General features: G+C 36.9%; 1 protein-coding gene across 12 annotated transcripts in view; it reads right to left on the reverse strand.

The window, feature by feature from the left end:
- Positions 1–17,561, reverse strand: part of tweek (transmembrane protein KIAA1109 homolog tweek) — a 211,042-nt gene that overhangs the window by 23,942 nt on the left and 169,539 nt on the right. For 8 of the 12 annotated variants that reach the window (XM_083121287.1, XM_083121286.1, XM_083121284.1 and 5 more), the window contains 12 exons: positions 17,004–17,215; positions 16,641–16,766; positions 15,683–15,959; positions 14,916–15,112; positions 13,002–13,369; positions 12,477–12,626; positions 11,880–12,008; positions 10,024–10,173; positions 8,167–8,355; positions 6,916–7,105; positions 5,515–5,767; positions 4,786–5,014 (listed from right to left, as the gene is read on the reverse strand). In XM_083121287.1, the coding sequence (XP_082977413.1) occupies positions 4,786–5,014; positions 5,515–5,767; positions 6,916–7,105; positions 8,167–8,355; positions 10,024–10,173; positions 11,880–12,008; positions 12,477–12,626; positions 13,002–13,369; positions 14,916–15,112; positions 15,683–15,959; positions 16,641–16,766; positions 17,004–17,215 (2,470 nt within the window). The remainder of the gene's footprint in view (positions 1–4,785; positions 5,015–5,514; positions 5,768–6,915; positions 7,106–8,166; positions 8,356–10,023; positions 10,174–11,879; positions 12,009–12,476; positions 12,627–13,001; positions 13,370–14,915; positions 15,113–15,682; positions 15,960–16,640; positions 16,767–17,003; positions 17,216–17,561) is intronic. The other 4 variants (XM_083121295.1, XM_083121294.1, XM_083121292.1 and 1 more) reach the window with 1 other exon arrangement.

A 17,561-nucleotide genomic window follows, 5' to 3' on the forward strand; every position in this document is an offset into this window, starting at 1 on the left:
TTGAAAATAGTACATATTACGGAAATTCAGAACTTGAATGGGGCCGGTGACCAACCATACACCTAAACAAAATATATACGCGGGCCATACTTAGGAATCAAATATCTCCATTATTCGAGTTTTCCACATGCTGGAACCAATTTTATATTAAGGAAAACATTGAAATCTGTCTTTTAAAAGGTAACAGTTCTGAATGTTTTATGATTTTTTTTTTCAAATTTTCCTAGCAGGAAGACTAATTATCATAGAATTTTGGCAATCATTGTGACACGAAATTTGAACCTTCCTTAAAATAATGAGCACTATTTGGATTCGAAAAAAGTTATTTATGTTGAAAAAAAAACTTCAAAATGACCTTACTCAATCATACAAGCTTCCCACGGACAAGGTATTCTCCGGTTGACAAGCGACAGTAAGTATCGTAAACTAGTGGGAATGAATGTAGAAATAAATCTGAACCTTAATAGAGTGCATTCAGGGTATTTATTTTAATTCTAAGACAACCAAACCTGACATTCCTAACTTAACCACAAAAGCATATATTCACAAAATCTTAAGTAATCGCTAAAACTCTGCAGTATGTGTTAACAGACATAAATTGAAATCGAACCATGTAAAAGTTGCATTTGTAGCATGATGAAATCGTAATAAAACAAAAGGAACTTGGGCTCATTTTCACCACTTTTCAGCATAATTTCATTCTACACGCAAACAATACGTAAAATTACTATCGGCATGAAACCAACATTCGTAACCTAACAATGATGTGTGACCAGTGTACGTTTAATTCCTCTATTTCGCACCAGTTTTTAAAAAATAAATTCATTCTACATGCACAAAACACGTGCATATTCGAATAATGACGTCACTGATACTGCATAAAATCACTAATTTCTGGGGTGTAACACATCTCTGCAATGTAAAAACTACGACAATGAGCAAATGAACTAGTTGATCAGTTTGCTTCTGAACGGGTCACAAAGGAAGGACTCAAATTCACAGAACGGGTTCAAGGGGGGAACGAAGTAGTGAGTCCCTTTGTTTTTACTCGGCATCCACACCCGTCCAGTGTGACGTCAACCACAGACAGTTACGTGAAATTCTGCTCTTCAAGCTTTATTGCAGACCCAAAACCGATGAACTGTCCGAACACCAACCTGCTCTGCTTCACGTATCAAAAGAGAAAGGGTTCCGAACGGGTGTGTTCTTGCAGAAAGAAAATTTCCTCACCACACACAAAGCTAAAGCAACATTTTTTTCGCAAGAAATTCTGAGGATGGCTGGTGAGTAGGTTTCGTCTTGAGTAGCTTGTTCTCTAAGGAAAAATCTCACGCCTCTCCAAATTCCGGTCTTGAACAGGTTCACAAGAACGAGTCGCAAAATGAACGGATCCAAGAGTGAATAAATATAGAATTGAAATGCAAAGGAACCATAATTTTGTACGTAACAGACTAGAAGTCATAATGACGAGAGGAACAAGTTTCTGAACTGAATCTTTTGGGGGGACTGGAATCACAAGAACCGAATTTGGAAGTGGAAATGAACCGTTTGTTCATTTTGTAACTGGTTCTCCTGCAACTCCAAAATGTGCGCAAATTCCAGAATATATCCAAAATTCCCTGACTATTCCCTGACTTTTCCCTGACCAACCAAATTCCCTGACTTTTCCCTGTTTTTCAGTCGCGTAGCAACCCTGCATTAGAAAGTGAAAGTAAATACTAGAGCTATTGAAACAAAAACTGTGATCAAATGAATACTTCCATGATTAAAAGCAGTTAGTAGGCTTAGGAGGCTCAAAATTATGCAGGGTAAGATCAAGATTAGATCAGAATTTAGGTTAAACTTGAGGACTGCAGCTCCAGGCCTCCACATACGTATATAAATCCCAGCCTGGGTATGGTTAAAATAATCTCCAAGTAAACAAATAAAAACATCATCTTAGCTTTACTTCCTCCGGCAACACTATTGTTTATTTCGACTTTTTAAATTATTATTAGAATAATTTAATCACGAAGACTTAGATTGGCAGGCCATGTGACACGAATGGCAGAGGAAAGAATAGTTTACAGGATTCTTGTTGATTCTTGTTGGAAACCTGATGGTATGAGACCAGTGGGAAGGCCAAGACAAGGATGGAGGGATAACGTTGAGATGGACCTAAAATAAATCGGCAAGGATGGGAAAGATTGGATTGATCTTGCCCCGAATAGGGACAGATTGAAGGCTTGTGTTGCTGCAGCCATAAACCTTTGGGTTTAAGTATGCTAGAGAGTATAATATAGTTTTAATTAGCTCTGCATTGAAATTCCAGAAGTGTCCCTTTTCTTATTTTATTACAATTTTTATATACCTGTTATCTTCAAATATCAATCAATATGCTATGGGAAATATCGACTTTATATTCATTCTACTAATAAGAAGGAATCACAATAAGCACTACAATACTGAAGTGAATAAATTTTAATAAACCAGTTATGTATGGAAAAATTATTATACAGAATTATTCAATTATCTACTAATGAGTGGCTTATCCTATTTAGAAATCTTCGCCCCACACTAAATTTGGCCACATTAATCAACCGAAAATATCAACAGAATCTGTACACGCAGCTGAAGTAAAGAAAAAAAGTTATGTCACGAAGTATCCAGAAGAAGATTTTGTTAGTTTGTTTTTAAGCCCACTTTTATGCTCAGATAGGCTAATCGGGACTAAACCTACAGTTTACCGTGTAGTCCGAACCAGTGTGCATTGTGCTTCCACCAGAGGAGGGGGGAGTCGAACACAGGACTTCTTCATTATAATGCGACAGCGTTATGCCATTGGGGAAAAGTATACAGAAAGAACTCGCACCAAACGTGGCATTTTATCACCACAGAAGATGTGTTCATTTTAAGAGGGTGATTGCCTGAGACAAATATTTGAGACTTTCGGAAAACAACGTCATTGTTCACGGAATTAGCTGCCTTGATCCACTAATGAAACGCTGTGCAATTGAAACTACCACCTCAACTATCTAAGAGCTATGGGCTAATGAAACTCCATTTTTTGGAAGAGTAAGCTGTGGTTGATTTGTTTTATTTAAAGTCATTTTTCTGCTAATTTTGATAATGACGACGATAAGGTTCAATAGTGATGAGATGAAAGTAACGAAGGGGCGAAAACAAACACATGCTGACACTTAAAATACAAACCCCCATAAATTATTACTTTGACAGTGGTTCCAAGTGCTAGGGACTCGTTGCCCTGAAAGAACAAAGTTTCCAGGGTATTCTGCACAGGGTAGAGGTTGACATTCTAGTGTGTTCGAAATGGTCACACCAAACAAACCCAAGTCATCTATGAAAAATAGATGAATTATTACTGGCACGGTGATCAACTTCGATGAATTCCTTGTGTCCTAAATAATTTTGTCACCTCAAAAAATATGTTCATGTAACCATACGTGTATTGCTTCTCCCGCATTAGTAACATGACAGTTGAGAAAACGAATAGCAACTTAGCTAATAATCTCTTCAATTCTGAACAAATTTTTCAATCTTACTTGTTTATTACTTATGAGTGATATTTTGTCAAAATAGCCTTTCATTAACCTAGGAATACTTCATAAACAATGAACAAAGGAGGAGCGGGAAGTGGGGGATGCAGTTCCCCCGCCACGTTTTTCCACTTTTTGCCCCCCCCACTATGGCCTCTTTATGCTAAACCTTTTCTACCAAGTAAAAGTATATTGTCCTTGCCTCTCAAATGTTGGCACCCAATTGCCACTACTACAAACATTCAGATAGAATTGTCAGTTGTACAAACCTTGTAAGCTAAGAAAAGTGACCCCCAAGGAGTAAGAAAACTCTTTCAGTCAAAAACTCATACGATGAAAATACTATGCTCAGGAACATGCATTTAAATTACGAGAAACTTCACGATTGTCTACCATCGCACTTTCTATCATTATCGCCGAATACATAAAATCAAGTATGTGCCTTCTATTTGCAACACAAGCTTAAACCTAATTCACATTTATTTCACTGTATTAACATGCATGAAAGAATGTGACTGATTAGAATGTATGGCTGCGCATGGGTAAACACTTCCTTGAAATAATTGTGTCCATCAGAGACAAAGCGAAAGGAAATGGAATAAGATGGGACAATAGATTAGAAAAGATAAAGATAAAAACAAGAAAAGGAAAGGGAAAATAAGTAAGAGGAAAATCGGGAGTGTAAGAGAGAGGGGGATACATACATCTTACATACACATATACTATATATGGTCTTACATTTATACTGCCCACCCTAATCTATCAATATGGAGCTTCTGCCCACCCGGTCGAAAATTTCTGGCGCCGCCCCTGTTGTCAACTCACCTGATGAAGATAGTATGAAATATTAGAAATATTGCGCCACAAAAATCAAGGAAGTAAGTGCAGAAATTACTTACATTTTTATTCATGAACAGAGATTTTGTTTATGTAAAGCATATTATATTACAAAATGTAATAGTGCACATACTATAAACACAACTGAATTATTTGATTTCATTAATGTTGCATATTTGTATAATTAGATAAACAAAAACAAGAAGGTGAGAGGAAAATGCAAGGAAGGAGAAGGAAGCACCCACTAATGCTACAATCTTATCATTTACCAGATGGGACTGAGGAAAAAAAAAAGATCAGTTGGCATGGCCAGCCATAGAATTGAATCTGTTTCACATACATGTTATGTCAGCTAAACTTCTTGAATGCATACACTCAATTATAATAAACATACGTTTCCAGAAACTCTTACCTATAAAGTTCTTCTTCGGCTCTCTTTGATGAGAAGACGATGTCTAGAGAGGGCAGCTGCAGCATGCACTCCACCCTCGACACTGGCAAGCAGGAGAAGCGGAAGGTGGACGGCTGCATGTGGAAGTACACGATGACGTCCACAGGAAAAGAAGCATACGCATAGTTCCCTGGAGTGGCAGCTCCAGACGAGGAATCCAGCTCCATGGAGAACATGGTGTTCACTGGACCTGAAACAAAACCATTGCAATTAACGATAAATCAAATTCATGGTGTTTCAACCTAACAAACACGTGTCTGTAAATGTACATTTTAATAATGTGACAGACGATGTTTTGAAATACGACTGAAAACTCTTACAAGCCATTAAAGGTACAGTCACGGACACTTCTGGGTTGTAATGACCTCATTTACTTTCAATGGACTCACTACAATGCAGAAGTACGTGACTGTACAAGACACATAAATCTATATTACCATCAAACCATACCAAACTAAACTACACACAGCCAGTATCAGTACTAAAGAGTTTCAGTTTGCATTTTATTAATAATGATGTAAAAAGTTGCTGGTATCAAAAGACAGAAAATAGTAGCGATGGATCAAGATGGTATGACTGCATATCACAAAACAAAATGCCACGTACAAGGTCTGAGCTGTTAAAAAAAAAAAAAAAAAAAAAATAACTAACTAACTCTGGATTCATAATTCTTCAATTATGAAAACTTACCTGTTGCAGGAAATGTTGACTTTGTCTGAGGCATCGTTGAAGGGATTGGTTCAAGTGTCTGCTCCAAAAACTCCAAGATGTGGGGGCTTATAATGGTTTCTTCTGGAATGCTCTGCAAAGTCATCCAGGCAAAAAGGCTGGCTCTCTTGGTCCCACTCTTCCGAGGTACGGAGTGGCCACTCTGGTCACCGAACATGCGAGGCGAGGGGCAAGGTGGACTTTCCTCATACAGCATCTTCGACTCATAATGGACCTGCAAGAATTAAATGGTCAGTGGAGAGAATATGAATGCTATACGAGTATTAATCCACTTAATCGATGTGTGTGATATTGATGGGTTATACCTTATTCTTATTCTTTATATGCCTTACAGAAAACAGAGTACATGAACTTTGTTCTTATATTTATGAGAAAAACATCAAAACTGGAGAATTCTGAAGCATCTTATAAATTATTTGTAGTTCCATCAAACCGGTTAAGTTAAACCGGCAATCTATTTGCAGTCAGTAGAATTGGTTCATTATTTTGGTCATGGATGAATTCATTGAGATTATAAATAATGTTAATGGTCAGGTTATCATTTGGTAAGATCAAAGTATACACTTCAAGTGAATGACATTAGGCTGGGTTGAGTCAAGTGCATGCTTCAAGTGTACTTGAAGTACATACTCAAAAGTGTTTACTTGAGCTTGACTTAACCCAACACAACCTTACTGCCTACGTAATTTGTTGATGTAAGCTAACCCATTGATAGCACATGCTCAAAGAGCAGAGAGGTCATCCATCATAAGTTTCACTTAGATTGATTGATTTAGTTTATTTTACTTTGCTTGTCTGCCACTTTTGGCCAATCATGAAGATGAGGATGGGTGATGATATGATGAAATTGATGAAGGGACACTCACAAAAAGCACCCATGCCCAAACCAGGATTCGAACCCAGGACCCCTGGTGCTGTGCTAACCACTCTACCATGGAGCTCAGCTTTAACCTAAACAAAACTCTTTTCAGGTTCATTATGTTCCTCCATTTTTGCTTGTGGAACGTATTTTACTTTAAATATAGGAAATTATCAGTGCTCAAGTAAGGCAGGACAAGATACGGATGGTGCAGAGTGAGTGACCAATGAATTGGAACATGAACAGAAGCAATTTCCTGTTTGAGTGCTGTTTCCTTATTAGGAACCCATTAAATTCGAAAGTTGGCTGCTTGTCTTGGAACAGGTTAATGCTGTCTTGACTCCACATCTTAATAAAAATGCACCATGGACACAAAAGTTACTTCTACTGTAGGAATTCAATACATATATCATCTTAAATATAATGTATTAGGAATTACAAATGTATTAGGAATAAAATTACTACAAAATGACAAAGATATGTCCCAAGTAGTATTTTCTTACCTTAACATCCAGTCCAGGTATGTGAAAAATGGTTAAGTCCACTAACTGAGAGACCGTACCATGGAGATATCGAAGACGCGTTGTTGACGCAGCATGTTGCTTATCTTTGGAGCGCCTGCTCATGTTGGGGCTGTTCGGAAAATCATAAATTCCACCAGACACACTCCGCTCCTTCCTCATTTTGTTAGTTCTAGAGAATATATTAGTAAAATATGCAGTTAATATGATTACATGGGAACGAAGCACGCAATAATCATATATGATTGGCAAATTTACTGCTGTTTGATATTGAAAAAAGTAACTGAAATGGATAATGTTACATTGTTCATCCCTTTATAAATATGATTTCTATTAGGGATAAGCCAATTCTCTTACCAATGGAAGCACTCTCACTGATTCCCACCAATACAGATATTGATATTGACACTTGAACATGGCAACTAAAAATTATGATCTGAATATTTATAAATTATTAACCACATCAATTAATCAATTTTTCTCCAAATATTAAAAAATTAAGGAAGAGATAATTGTAATATTAAAATAGATATTATTAAAATTCATTTTTGGCACACAATGTCAGTGCAAATTCAAATATCATTACATATTTTGCATAATTTACATGTAGAATTTGCATATTTTGCACAATTTACAGGATATTTAAACTCCATGAAACATTATATTTTTGCTGGAATGCGAGATAACCGGACTCCATAAAGTATCTGCTGATATCAATGATGGCATTTGAAGCAATGGCCTCTGGACATCAGTGTTTGCTCAGCTCTAACTTGTATTCTCTTCAATCTAATTTCAAATTATGATTTAATGAAGAGCAATTACACCCGCAATAGGAATGTGATGAAGAAGCAATATTGGAATCAGTGAAAATTTCTTATTTTTTAAATTTTTGATCACAGAAGTTCACTTCATATATTTTTTGCAAGTTTAAAGAAATACAAAGTTGTACTGTTCTCCTGCAAATAAACGTAACAACGTGGTATCAAAGTTTTGTTAACTGTAATGTGATTTTAAATCTAATACCTTTGCAAACAGAAATTTTTACAGCATACAGTATTATTTTTGCCATGTTGAAAATGGAATTACATTTCTGTTAATCATGTGTATCGGAATCAGATACATATCAGCATCATATCAGTGAACAAATAGAAACCAGTAAATTTCCTGCTGTCACAATACTAACCTGCAAATGAAAACTAAGTATGCAAGTAACTTAAATGTTCAAAAACTCACAGCTTGAGTTCATCTTCTTTAGCCGAATCCTTTGTGTGGAGCACACACTTGCCACTGTTGATGAAGACTTTGACATCCAGCTCAAAGTCAATGTTTGGTTCCTGCGATTTCTGGGCTCCAGTGAGGAATGATGCTGATGTTCCTGGGCTCAAACCTTCTTTAGTAGGTGGAAGTTCAAGGAGAGGGGACCTTCAAGGAAAAAGAATAAAAAAGCATTTAAACAAATGTTTTTGCTGCAAGGAGACAGATAGCATCAATAGTAGTTGACTAAAATGACATGCTTATCTGCAGTTGGCTACTGTAGTAGAGAGTAGCTCAAATTCTCATACTACAAGGTTAAATTTCACTGAATATAGTATACAAACTGTATTTTTTTTATGTAGTGTTACTTTTCTACCACTTCTCAATTTTGTCAGAAAAATTAGTGACATAATTTTTACTTGAGATTTTAAAACATTGAAAAGTTAATGTAAGGAACAGTGAGAGCCTAGGAGTTTACTATCTTAAAAGTTTCTGTATTGCATATTCCAATTAAATTTATGGTATAATTATTTCACATATAGATGTCAAAAAGATCAACTTTATAATACTATAATAACACTGAAAATAATTTATGACATCAAACAAAAAATTCATCTGCAATTGTTACTCTACTGATTATGTGTGATCAATGGCGATAACAGGGGAGAGGGAATTTATAACCTTCACTTTTGCCCATCTTTTGTTTTTCTTTTCTTTTTTTATAAGGAATACTGAAAGGAATCAAGGAAGAGATAGTGTGTAGAGTGCAGAGTACATACAAGGCCAACCAGAGCTGTGTGAAGACACCAGCGACAAGAACAGAGTGGTTCAGTATAAGTAATGGACTAAAACAGGGAAGTACTCTTTCCCCACTGCTCTTCATAATTACAATGGATGCAATTAATGAAGAGGTGGGGAAGAAGATAGGAGAGGAAGAGATGAAGGCCCTGTTGTTTGCGGATGACTTAGTAATATGGGGGAACAGGGAAGGAGAAATACAGAGACAGCTTGATAGTTGGAATGAGGAAATCAGAAGAGCAGGAATGAAATTCAGTGCAGAAAAGAGTGAGGTGCTAATAACAACAAGAAACAGAGCCAGAAATGAACCAAGAATAAAGATGGTCACGGAAGAGTTGAGGGTAGTGGAGAGCTTCAAATATCTAGGAAGCATAATTGAGAGAAGTGGAAGAATAGATGAGGAGGAAAACAGAAGAAGACAAATGGGTGGTGGACTATATCAAAGTGTTTGAACATTAATATGGAACAGGGATGTACCTATGAAATGCAAGACGGTAATAAATATACAACACAATGTGTCAATAATTACGTATGGAGCAGAGACTGGGACAATGACAGAGAGAGACAAAAGAAAGAGATTAAATTTTTAAGGAGTATATTGGGGAAGACTAGAAGGGATAGAATAAGGAATGAGGAGATTTGACAAACAGTGGGGGTGGTGAAGCTTCAGGACAGGATAGATCAGGCACAGATGAGGTGGTTCGGACACATGAAGAGGATGGATGTAGAAAGACAACCAGTAATAGATTACAATGCAAAGGAGTTGGAATAAGGCCAAGGGGGAGACTAAGATGTCTGTGGAAAGAGAGGAGTGGTGGAAGACCAGGAAAAAAATGGAGAGGCTTGACTTCTATGCCGACCCAGCCAGAGGCAGGAAACGGCGAGGATGACGATGATGATGACTGAATACAAATGAAAATATGGTAAAATGAAGCATTAATATTTAGTGAGTGGTATTTGCAACAGGAAAGAAACCTCTTTTGACAAGTTTATAGTAATTTATAGTAAAATTCTCTGCAGTAACATGTTAAAACTTACACTCCATCAGGTATGTCGTGTTCAAGAATCCTCCCAGGTTTCCTTCGAAGTTCAACTTCCGGATCAATCTCTTCGTCTGTCGCAGTCCAAACACCAAGCTCTGTTTCAGGGAGACTCAAATCCGAACTGGCACTTGGCAGGGAAGCTTGCCTGTTGAGTAAACACACCATTAGCATTTAAAAGTTCTGAATACTTGTTTCTGTTGACTAGTGGCATTTAGTTAATTAGATGGCATTCTACAGGAAGAAATTAGGTAACTAATTTAAATACTTCTGAGTCAAAGGCTTCACAAATACTGTGTATCTGCCTTGGCAAGCCAAAAAATAAAATTCATGTTCTGGCAAAGATACTGTATTATGCTATGTGTCAGGTAATATATTATATTCACTATTTAATATCGTAAACAGAGCAAGCAAACAGCACATTCGTTCATGGTAAAATCCTACTTACCTTGTACCCAGAAAATTAAAAGACCCAGAACAAAAGAAATTAAAATTCAGTTCCCAGTAGACGTCACTGGACTTCCATTGCTTCCTTTGTCTCCCAACCTGAAGAATTTCCTCCCTGACGATGACCTTGAGAAAGGGCCAAAAGGTTGCAATTGAGTTTTTAATTTGTTTCATGCTTGTTTAATTTCCTGGCTATGAGGTAATGTTGGATTTTACCATGATTAATCTGGCATGTGACAAACACATTTCATCACAAGTGGTAATGCTGCTTCACAGACCCATTGGAGTTGACAAAGAAATCAGTACACATGCGTGTGTGTGTGTGTGTGTGTGTGTTGAATCATGTAATTTATTTAATTTTAAATTAAAATGTTAATTTTAGGGCTGAGCCAACACAACTTTCAAAAGATACCAACACTGTTGCCTCTTACAGATTCTCACCAATACTGATGCTGATACCTGAACATTGTGAAAATTAGAAGTTTTTCAGATTAAGGATGAATATATAAGGACTCCACTGTAATTATACCACTACAATAATTAGTTCTGCTATTAAATTGTTAATGACTCACATTGGAATATCAAAACAGCTGTTATGAAATCATAAAATACATTTTTCACATGATACTGGTGCAAAATAAATAAAACTTTTGAATTTTGTGTAAGTTCTGGGACAATTAGACTCCTGCAATGCCGTCCCAGACTCTGGAACATATCGGCGAGTATCAACAATTAAATCTCAACCAATACTTTCTGATACATACCAGCTTAGTCCTAGTTAATTTGCACATTTAAGGATTTTTGAAATTATCTGGTAGGGCATCTGGCTACCACAAGTAAGACCCAGGTTCGAATCCTGGGGCAAGTGATCTAAAATGGGGTTCTGAGGAACACCCAGCCTCTATTCAATGGGTACGGGGGTAAGCCTTGGGGTAAAGGTGGGTAAAGGTGGCCAGAGTGATGCTGATCACATCCCAACTATGGCCGACATCGAGAATATGTCGAACTCTACCTTCACATCACCCCATGTGCCTTCATGGCATGTGTGCACATACACAGGGGTACCTTTACCTTATTATTCTCCATCTAGAATTGTGTCTCAGGCATTTGCTCCACACATAGGGAAAGAATATCTTGCAAAGCAACACAATCCAACAGGAAAACTGAGGGAGGCGATAGAACAGTTGTCATAAAAAAAATAATTTGCAAAAGTGTTGAAATTAGTGGAACACGGTAATGTGCAAAATTACTTCATACTAAAATAAGAAACGTCACTTAAAATGTAAGTTATTTACTGTCTGATGTGTATAAGCATTACAGTTCCATTGTAAGTATCATTTCCCTGCTCTTTAAGGTTTGTTTTGAATTTGTTACATACCGTACCAACCCACACCGATACATATTTACCTGAGCATATCATGAGTGTCACTGACTGTTGTTCGGGGAGAAAGCCCATTGACTCTGCTTGGAACATGAAGATAGTCACTATCTTGGCTATTGTCCAATGAAACATCAGAATTTTGATTTATCATGTGACTGTAATGCATGCATAAAGGAAACATTAAACTCTGGAACAAAATCTACTCAACCAATTAAAAATGAGATATTGAAAAAATAATGAATGAATGTAAAATGATTGCACTGCACAAAATAAACAAAAATAAATAGATGATAATCTCTTGAAACTTACAACACTATACATATGCAAAAAGTGCACAAAATTTACAATGATTCTGAAAATACACAATATTTCAGGCATTTCAGATTAGGTGCTCTTTTTTTTTTGCTTCATGCTATCATCACATGCCACATACTAGTGTGTGCATCCTTGAATCTCTTGTTTTTAATAAAATTTAACAAACAGAAATGCTTATGTCATTAGCATTCTCAACACAACATGAACACCAAATAAAAAAAACAAATCAAATTTGTTGTAATTTAAAAATAATTTCTCAATAAAATAAAATGAATGAGAGTTGTAAACAACAATTTTTGTAGAAATACCTGTGAATATCATGTGTATCACTGAATGTGACTCGAGGGCCAAGTCCTCGGACACGAAGAGAGGCTGAACGTGAAGGCCCTGAATGGGGAGAGCTCTCTATGCTGGCCGAGTTCCCAGCTGAATTTACACTGGTGCCCAGCTCATCAGGACTGCAAGAGAAAAACAATGCAGAACTAAAACTGAACAAAATACAAATTATATTTTTGCAATACAGCAATCTTTATATGGAGTTGCTTTATTTGAATTGTGTATGTACATCTCTATTTATTATTAATTAAGGCTAGGCTGCTACTCAGCCATTTGTCAATACACTTCTCAATTCCTTAAAGAACTGTAGCAATTTAAGAGCTATTGATCTCGGTTAAAACATTATAAGTATTCTATTGTAATGTTAACATATCAGTCTATTAGTTCTGTTTTAAAAATATTCATGGATTCACACATGAGCAGAGCCATAGGTCGAGATTTCCATGCCTGCGGCAACAAAATATTTTTTCTCCTCCTTTCTCCAGTTTTACCCTCACCTCTCAACGTGATGCTCCGGTGTTGGGGAGGGAACAATAAACGAACGGGAACGGAAGGTGGTCTTTGAACCAAGGCCGAATTTCCCTTTAATGGAGGAAGCCTTGACGCTCTGTCGCCTCAGCTTCTGAATCATGTCCCTGCGGAAGTCCTTGAAGACCATGGCCTCCAGCTCCTGCAGCCGCTTCATCTCCTGCTCGATGGTGCTGTGGGAGGCTCCCAGCGTGCGAAGGTCGTTGATGATCTTGGCCTGCTCGTTCATCTCCTTTTCTATCAGCTTCGACCTCTTCTTTGCATCAATCGAAGGATCAAACACAAAGGCTGGGAGGCTGTCCGTAAGAATTTTGGATCTACGTAGCCCAATGGATTCCTAAAAAGTAATTGTAACAATAAATTCAAGGTTTAAACCCTAAGAGAAGAAATATTTAATGTCAGTAACATATATAACACGGCTTTACTACTTCCATTTTAAAAACAGTTGATAGAATTCTTGTATGAATTTCCTTCTACTGTACTTAAAAATAAGATTTATTTAACAAAGAGGTGAACTGAACAAGGATTATATAATTTAACAATGCCAATAAACAGCAAAATTCTCATAATTAAACTCAATTTGATCCTGCCAAATTACTATTCCATTAATAAAAACAAAGTTATTCCATAACAGTGTTGCTTTTTCCTACTTGGAACCCATTAATTTCAAAGGCTTTTCTCCCATGATTTCCTTTTTAAGAAATCGTGACCAACTGTGATTGAAAGAACCTGCACACCATTTCAACTGAAGCTGGCAACATTTCTTTCTTCCTCCAAAAATCTACCGTGTATTCTACAGTGGTTCCGGCCAAAGAATGGACTTGGAAATTCTCTTTTTGTCTTTTCTGTCGAAAGCTAGGGAGGCCCACATGAAACGCTGAACCAATCGGCTTTGTCCAGTTGCCGTGGCGAGGAGGAATTCTCGTGGTATTCTGCATTGCCAAATTTTTCGTTTTGGGTCGTTTTCCAAACAGGTAGCACCCTCAACAAAGCCAAGCACGGCGAAGCCTAATGGGGGCTGCCACATAGCAAGCGAATGGGTCTCCGATTCCCTGCCTCTTCCTGAAATGTGAGCGAAGGGTGCATGTTGACAGGAAGAGGTGTACTGTGTCTGTACGACTGGACAAAAATCAGGCATGTAGCAACCGGTAGCAACACAGCTTTTCTCCCCTTGAACTGGAGGCGGAAAGGCTGGGTTTCCTCAAGTCCATTCTTTGACCAGGCGGACTTTAGGTGATACATTTAAAAGTTCTGCAAAACCTATTTCAATTTTTCCACATGCATACTCTCTTTGTAATATTTCTCGGTCACTTATTTGGCTACAATAATGAAATACAACTCATAAATTGAAGACTCATTCAGGTATTTTAACTATTGGTTAAAGAAAAGATGCCATTTTATTTAGTCGGTTTTTCTATCACAAATATCAAATTATCACCAGCATGACAGGTGGGAAACAAGATGTAGAATGAGAAATAAACAAGAGACATCCATTAGATGCTGTGAAGGATTTGGTATGGAGCAAGAAAGTGTCAGTAAAGCATAAAAAGTTCTTTGTATAACATGTTCCAAAAAGACAATATGCTCCAGAGAAGTAGACAATGAGGGGGGAGGGAAGATGAAAAAAGGGGGCAGAAATGTGATGAAGACATTAAGAAAATGGTGGAAGGAATAGACAGGAAATTAAAGATGATGATGATAATGGAAAATGAGAAGCTGCATGGAAGGTACATGCAAAATGGAGAAGGAAAGACAGAACCATAGAAAAAATACTGTAGAAAAGATGGAAATACCAAATTATGAAAGGAAAGGAAATGGAGGGACTTGAGAGCGATGTCTCCTGACTGGAAGAGGAGCAAGGCAGAGGATGATGGTGGGTTTACCTGGGATGATCTGGTACCATCTATTTGGTCTCCTTCGTCACTGTCATAATCAGGAGGAATCTGTTCATCTTCTTCGGAACCAGTCAGCATTGTAAGCGTGTGTCCAAGTGCTGACAGCTGCTTGCCTACGTTCACGTCCAAGTGAATGTCAACACCTTCCATTTGCCACTGCACATTCAGGAACCATTTTGCATTATCTAAAAGTTCGTAAGAGAATAATAAACTATTGGAAATTTTCATGGAAAAAACATTAATTGGTAGTCTACCACCATAAGTTGCCATAATGATAAATGAATGCAATTGAAGTTTTGATTAAAATTAAAATGGGTGTGGGTGGCTACATGCACCTACCTCATGATGTGGAAAAAATCACCTCACTATGCCAAAATATAAAAGGTTAAACAAAAAAATCATTCAGGAAAAAAACTGCAACATGCACACAATAAAAAGGCAGGTTACAGATAAAATCTATTGAAATTAGTTGTCAATAACAAATTTGATTTAAACAAAAGGTTAAATATGCTTCTTTTACTTGCTACCGCTCAAGTAATTAAACACTGGCTTCCAACTGAATTTATGTTGACTAAACTTATAGCCTGCAACAGAATATTCCTGCATAATCACCCAATAATAACTATCTGATGTAGTTGGAAATAAAAACAGCAAACCCACCTTAAATATTAAATTTCACAAGTGTATGTATAATTATAAATAAATTATTACGACAAGGCATAAGTTTTGCCAAAATTTGTCTAGCAGTTACTAACCTACTCCTAATTTTTGTGCCGTTGTCCTGCTGCACACTTCGTATGTCCCATCTGACACCACGCAGAGATTCATAATGGAATTGTCACTCATGTCTGGCTTCCAATCATCCAAGCTTGTCTCAAAATCTTCCGCGAAGCGTAGACACAATCCAACGAATCTGCCCTTGCTAACGAGGGAGCCAGAACTGCAAGCGGAGATGCTGGTGCTTTCCAAAGTCACCACAACAGCTCCTCGACTTTCAGAATCATAAATCTGACGATTCATACCCCAGGCTTTCTGCAAGATAGATTTAGTGAAATAGAGTATAAGAAATTAATGGTGCAAATAGCGTGTCATATGTTCTCAATTTTGACGAGTCAATTCAAGGTTAAAAATGCTAATCTGGCCATTTCCCTGCGCCACAGAGGAGTGCATGATTAGCGACAGTTCCAGATTACCGAGAGTATAGGTTACTTATGAAATTTAATGTTACAAATAAAATTTATTCTTTTATGTAGTGCATTTTTGGAAACAACCTCACTTCAACTTCTGCAAAATCTTCAATTTCTGCACCAGTGCTAAAGCGATATGTTTTCTTTTTGAAGGCACATTTGAAGGCCACCACATAACACTACTAAATGCGAAATAAAAACAACACATGGACAATGTGACATCACAGTACCTCTGCAGCTTGCACCTTTCCCTACAACATGCTCAAGACATCACTTTATTGTTTGTGTTTGGAAGAAAGACTTTTAAAGGAAGCATGACCCTGCTGGCAGAGTGAGATTCTACTGTATGTGTTGGTAAGCAGTACAAAATAATATTGTATAAACAACAAGGAAGGTCTAGTATTTGAATTTAAGCCATTATGAATTTAGAAACTTGCATTACTCAGAAGTTACAATTCAGTATCAACGTATGTGTGTTTTTTTAAACTTTAATGTTAAAAAGTAGTAAAAGATGATAAAAACTTACAGGAGGTACAGGGTTCAGTGGCAAGCAAATTCCCATGTCATCAACGGTTACTTGCAAGAACAAAGTTCCCAAATGTGGAGAACTTAGTTGACTGGTCAGCTGACCAAATGGAACTTTCTCAAACACCTGGAAAACGTAAATAAATATCATTCACTTACAAAAAGAAAAAAGAACCTTCACAGAAATTCCAATTTCACTTAATTCAATCTGTGCTCTGTAATATTCACAATGTGTTAATTCTCTTATAATTTTTACAAGTTTTCATTTTCTTTATTTATCATTCATTCTCACCTCATATGCAACACATATACACAGAAATTAAAACATAACAAGTAAAAATGAAAAGAAAGACAAGAACGATACCTGTTGTGTTGCAGTTAGCACTTCTTTGTTTAAATTGCTTCTCTGTTCGTTCCAGTATTCATAGGCATTCTTGTAATTGAGCCACACTAAAATTGCTCGGTCAACAGCAAGCGGCTGAATGTATATGAGAGGCCGCTTCAAGGTTATCAGGACAACCTCCTTGTCTTCCGTCTCCCCCTGAACCATTTCATCTTGGAATGCATTCCTCAGCCCTGAAATTCAATAAAGAAATAGTAGGAGTCATTTCATGAAGCACACAGCTATTAGTCCAACATATAAAAGTTTCATAATAAGAAATAAAAAAAAACCTTACCACATATACTTGGATCAGATATCAATGATTATGTCTTCTCAGACTCATATTCTTATTCCTGTTTCTGGGAAAGAAAAACACTGTAGCAGTTTTACTGAAATGACGTACTTGGTGAAATGGAATAACTATTCAAGGTCAGTACAATTCTTTTGATGTTACGATGTTGGCACATGGTGCAAGCCAATCTTTAACTAATATCATAATGATAAGAACATAAGCTCTGAATTTAAAACATATTTCATTTC

Source organism: Lepisma saccharinum, chromosome 4 (genome assembly GCF_977018435.1).
Source record: "Lepisma saccharinum chromosome 4, izLepSacc3.1, whole genome shotgun sequence".
In the NCBI taxonomy this organism is placed as follows: domain Eukaryota; kingdom Metazoa; phylum Arthropoda; class Insecta; order Zygentoma; family Lepismatidae; genus Lepisma; species Lepisma saccharinum.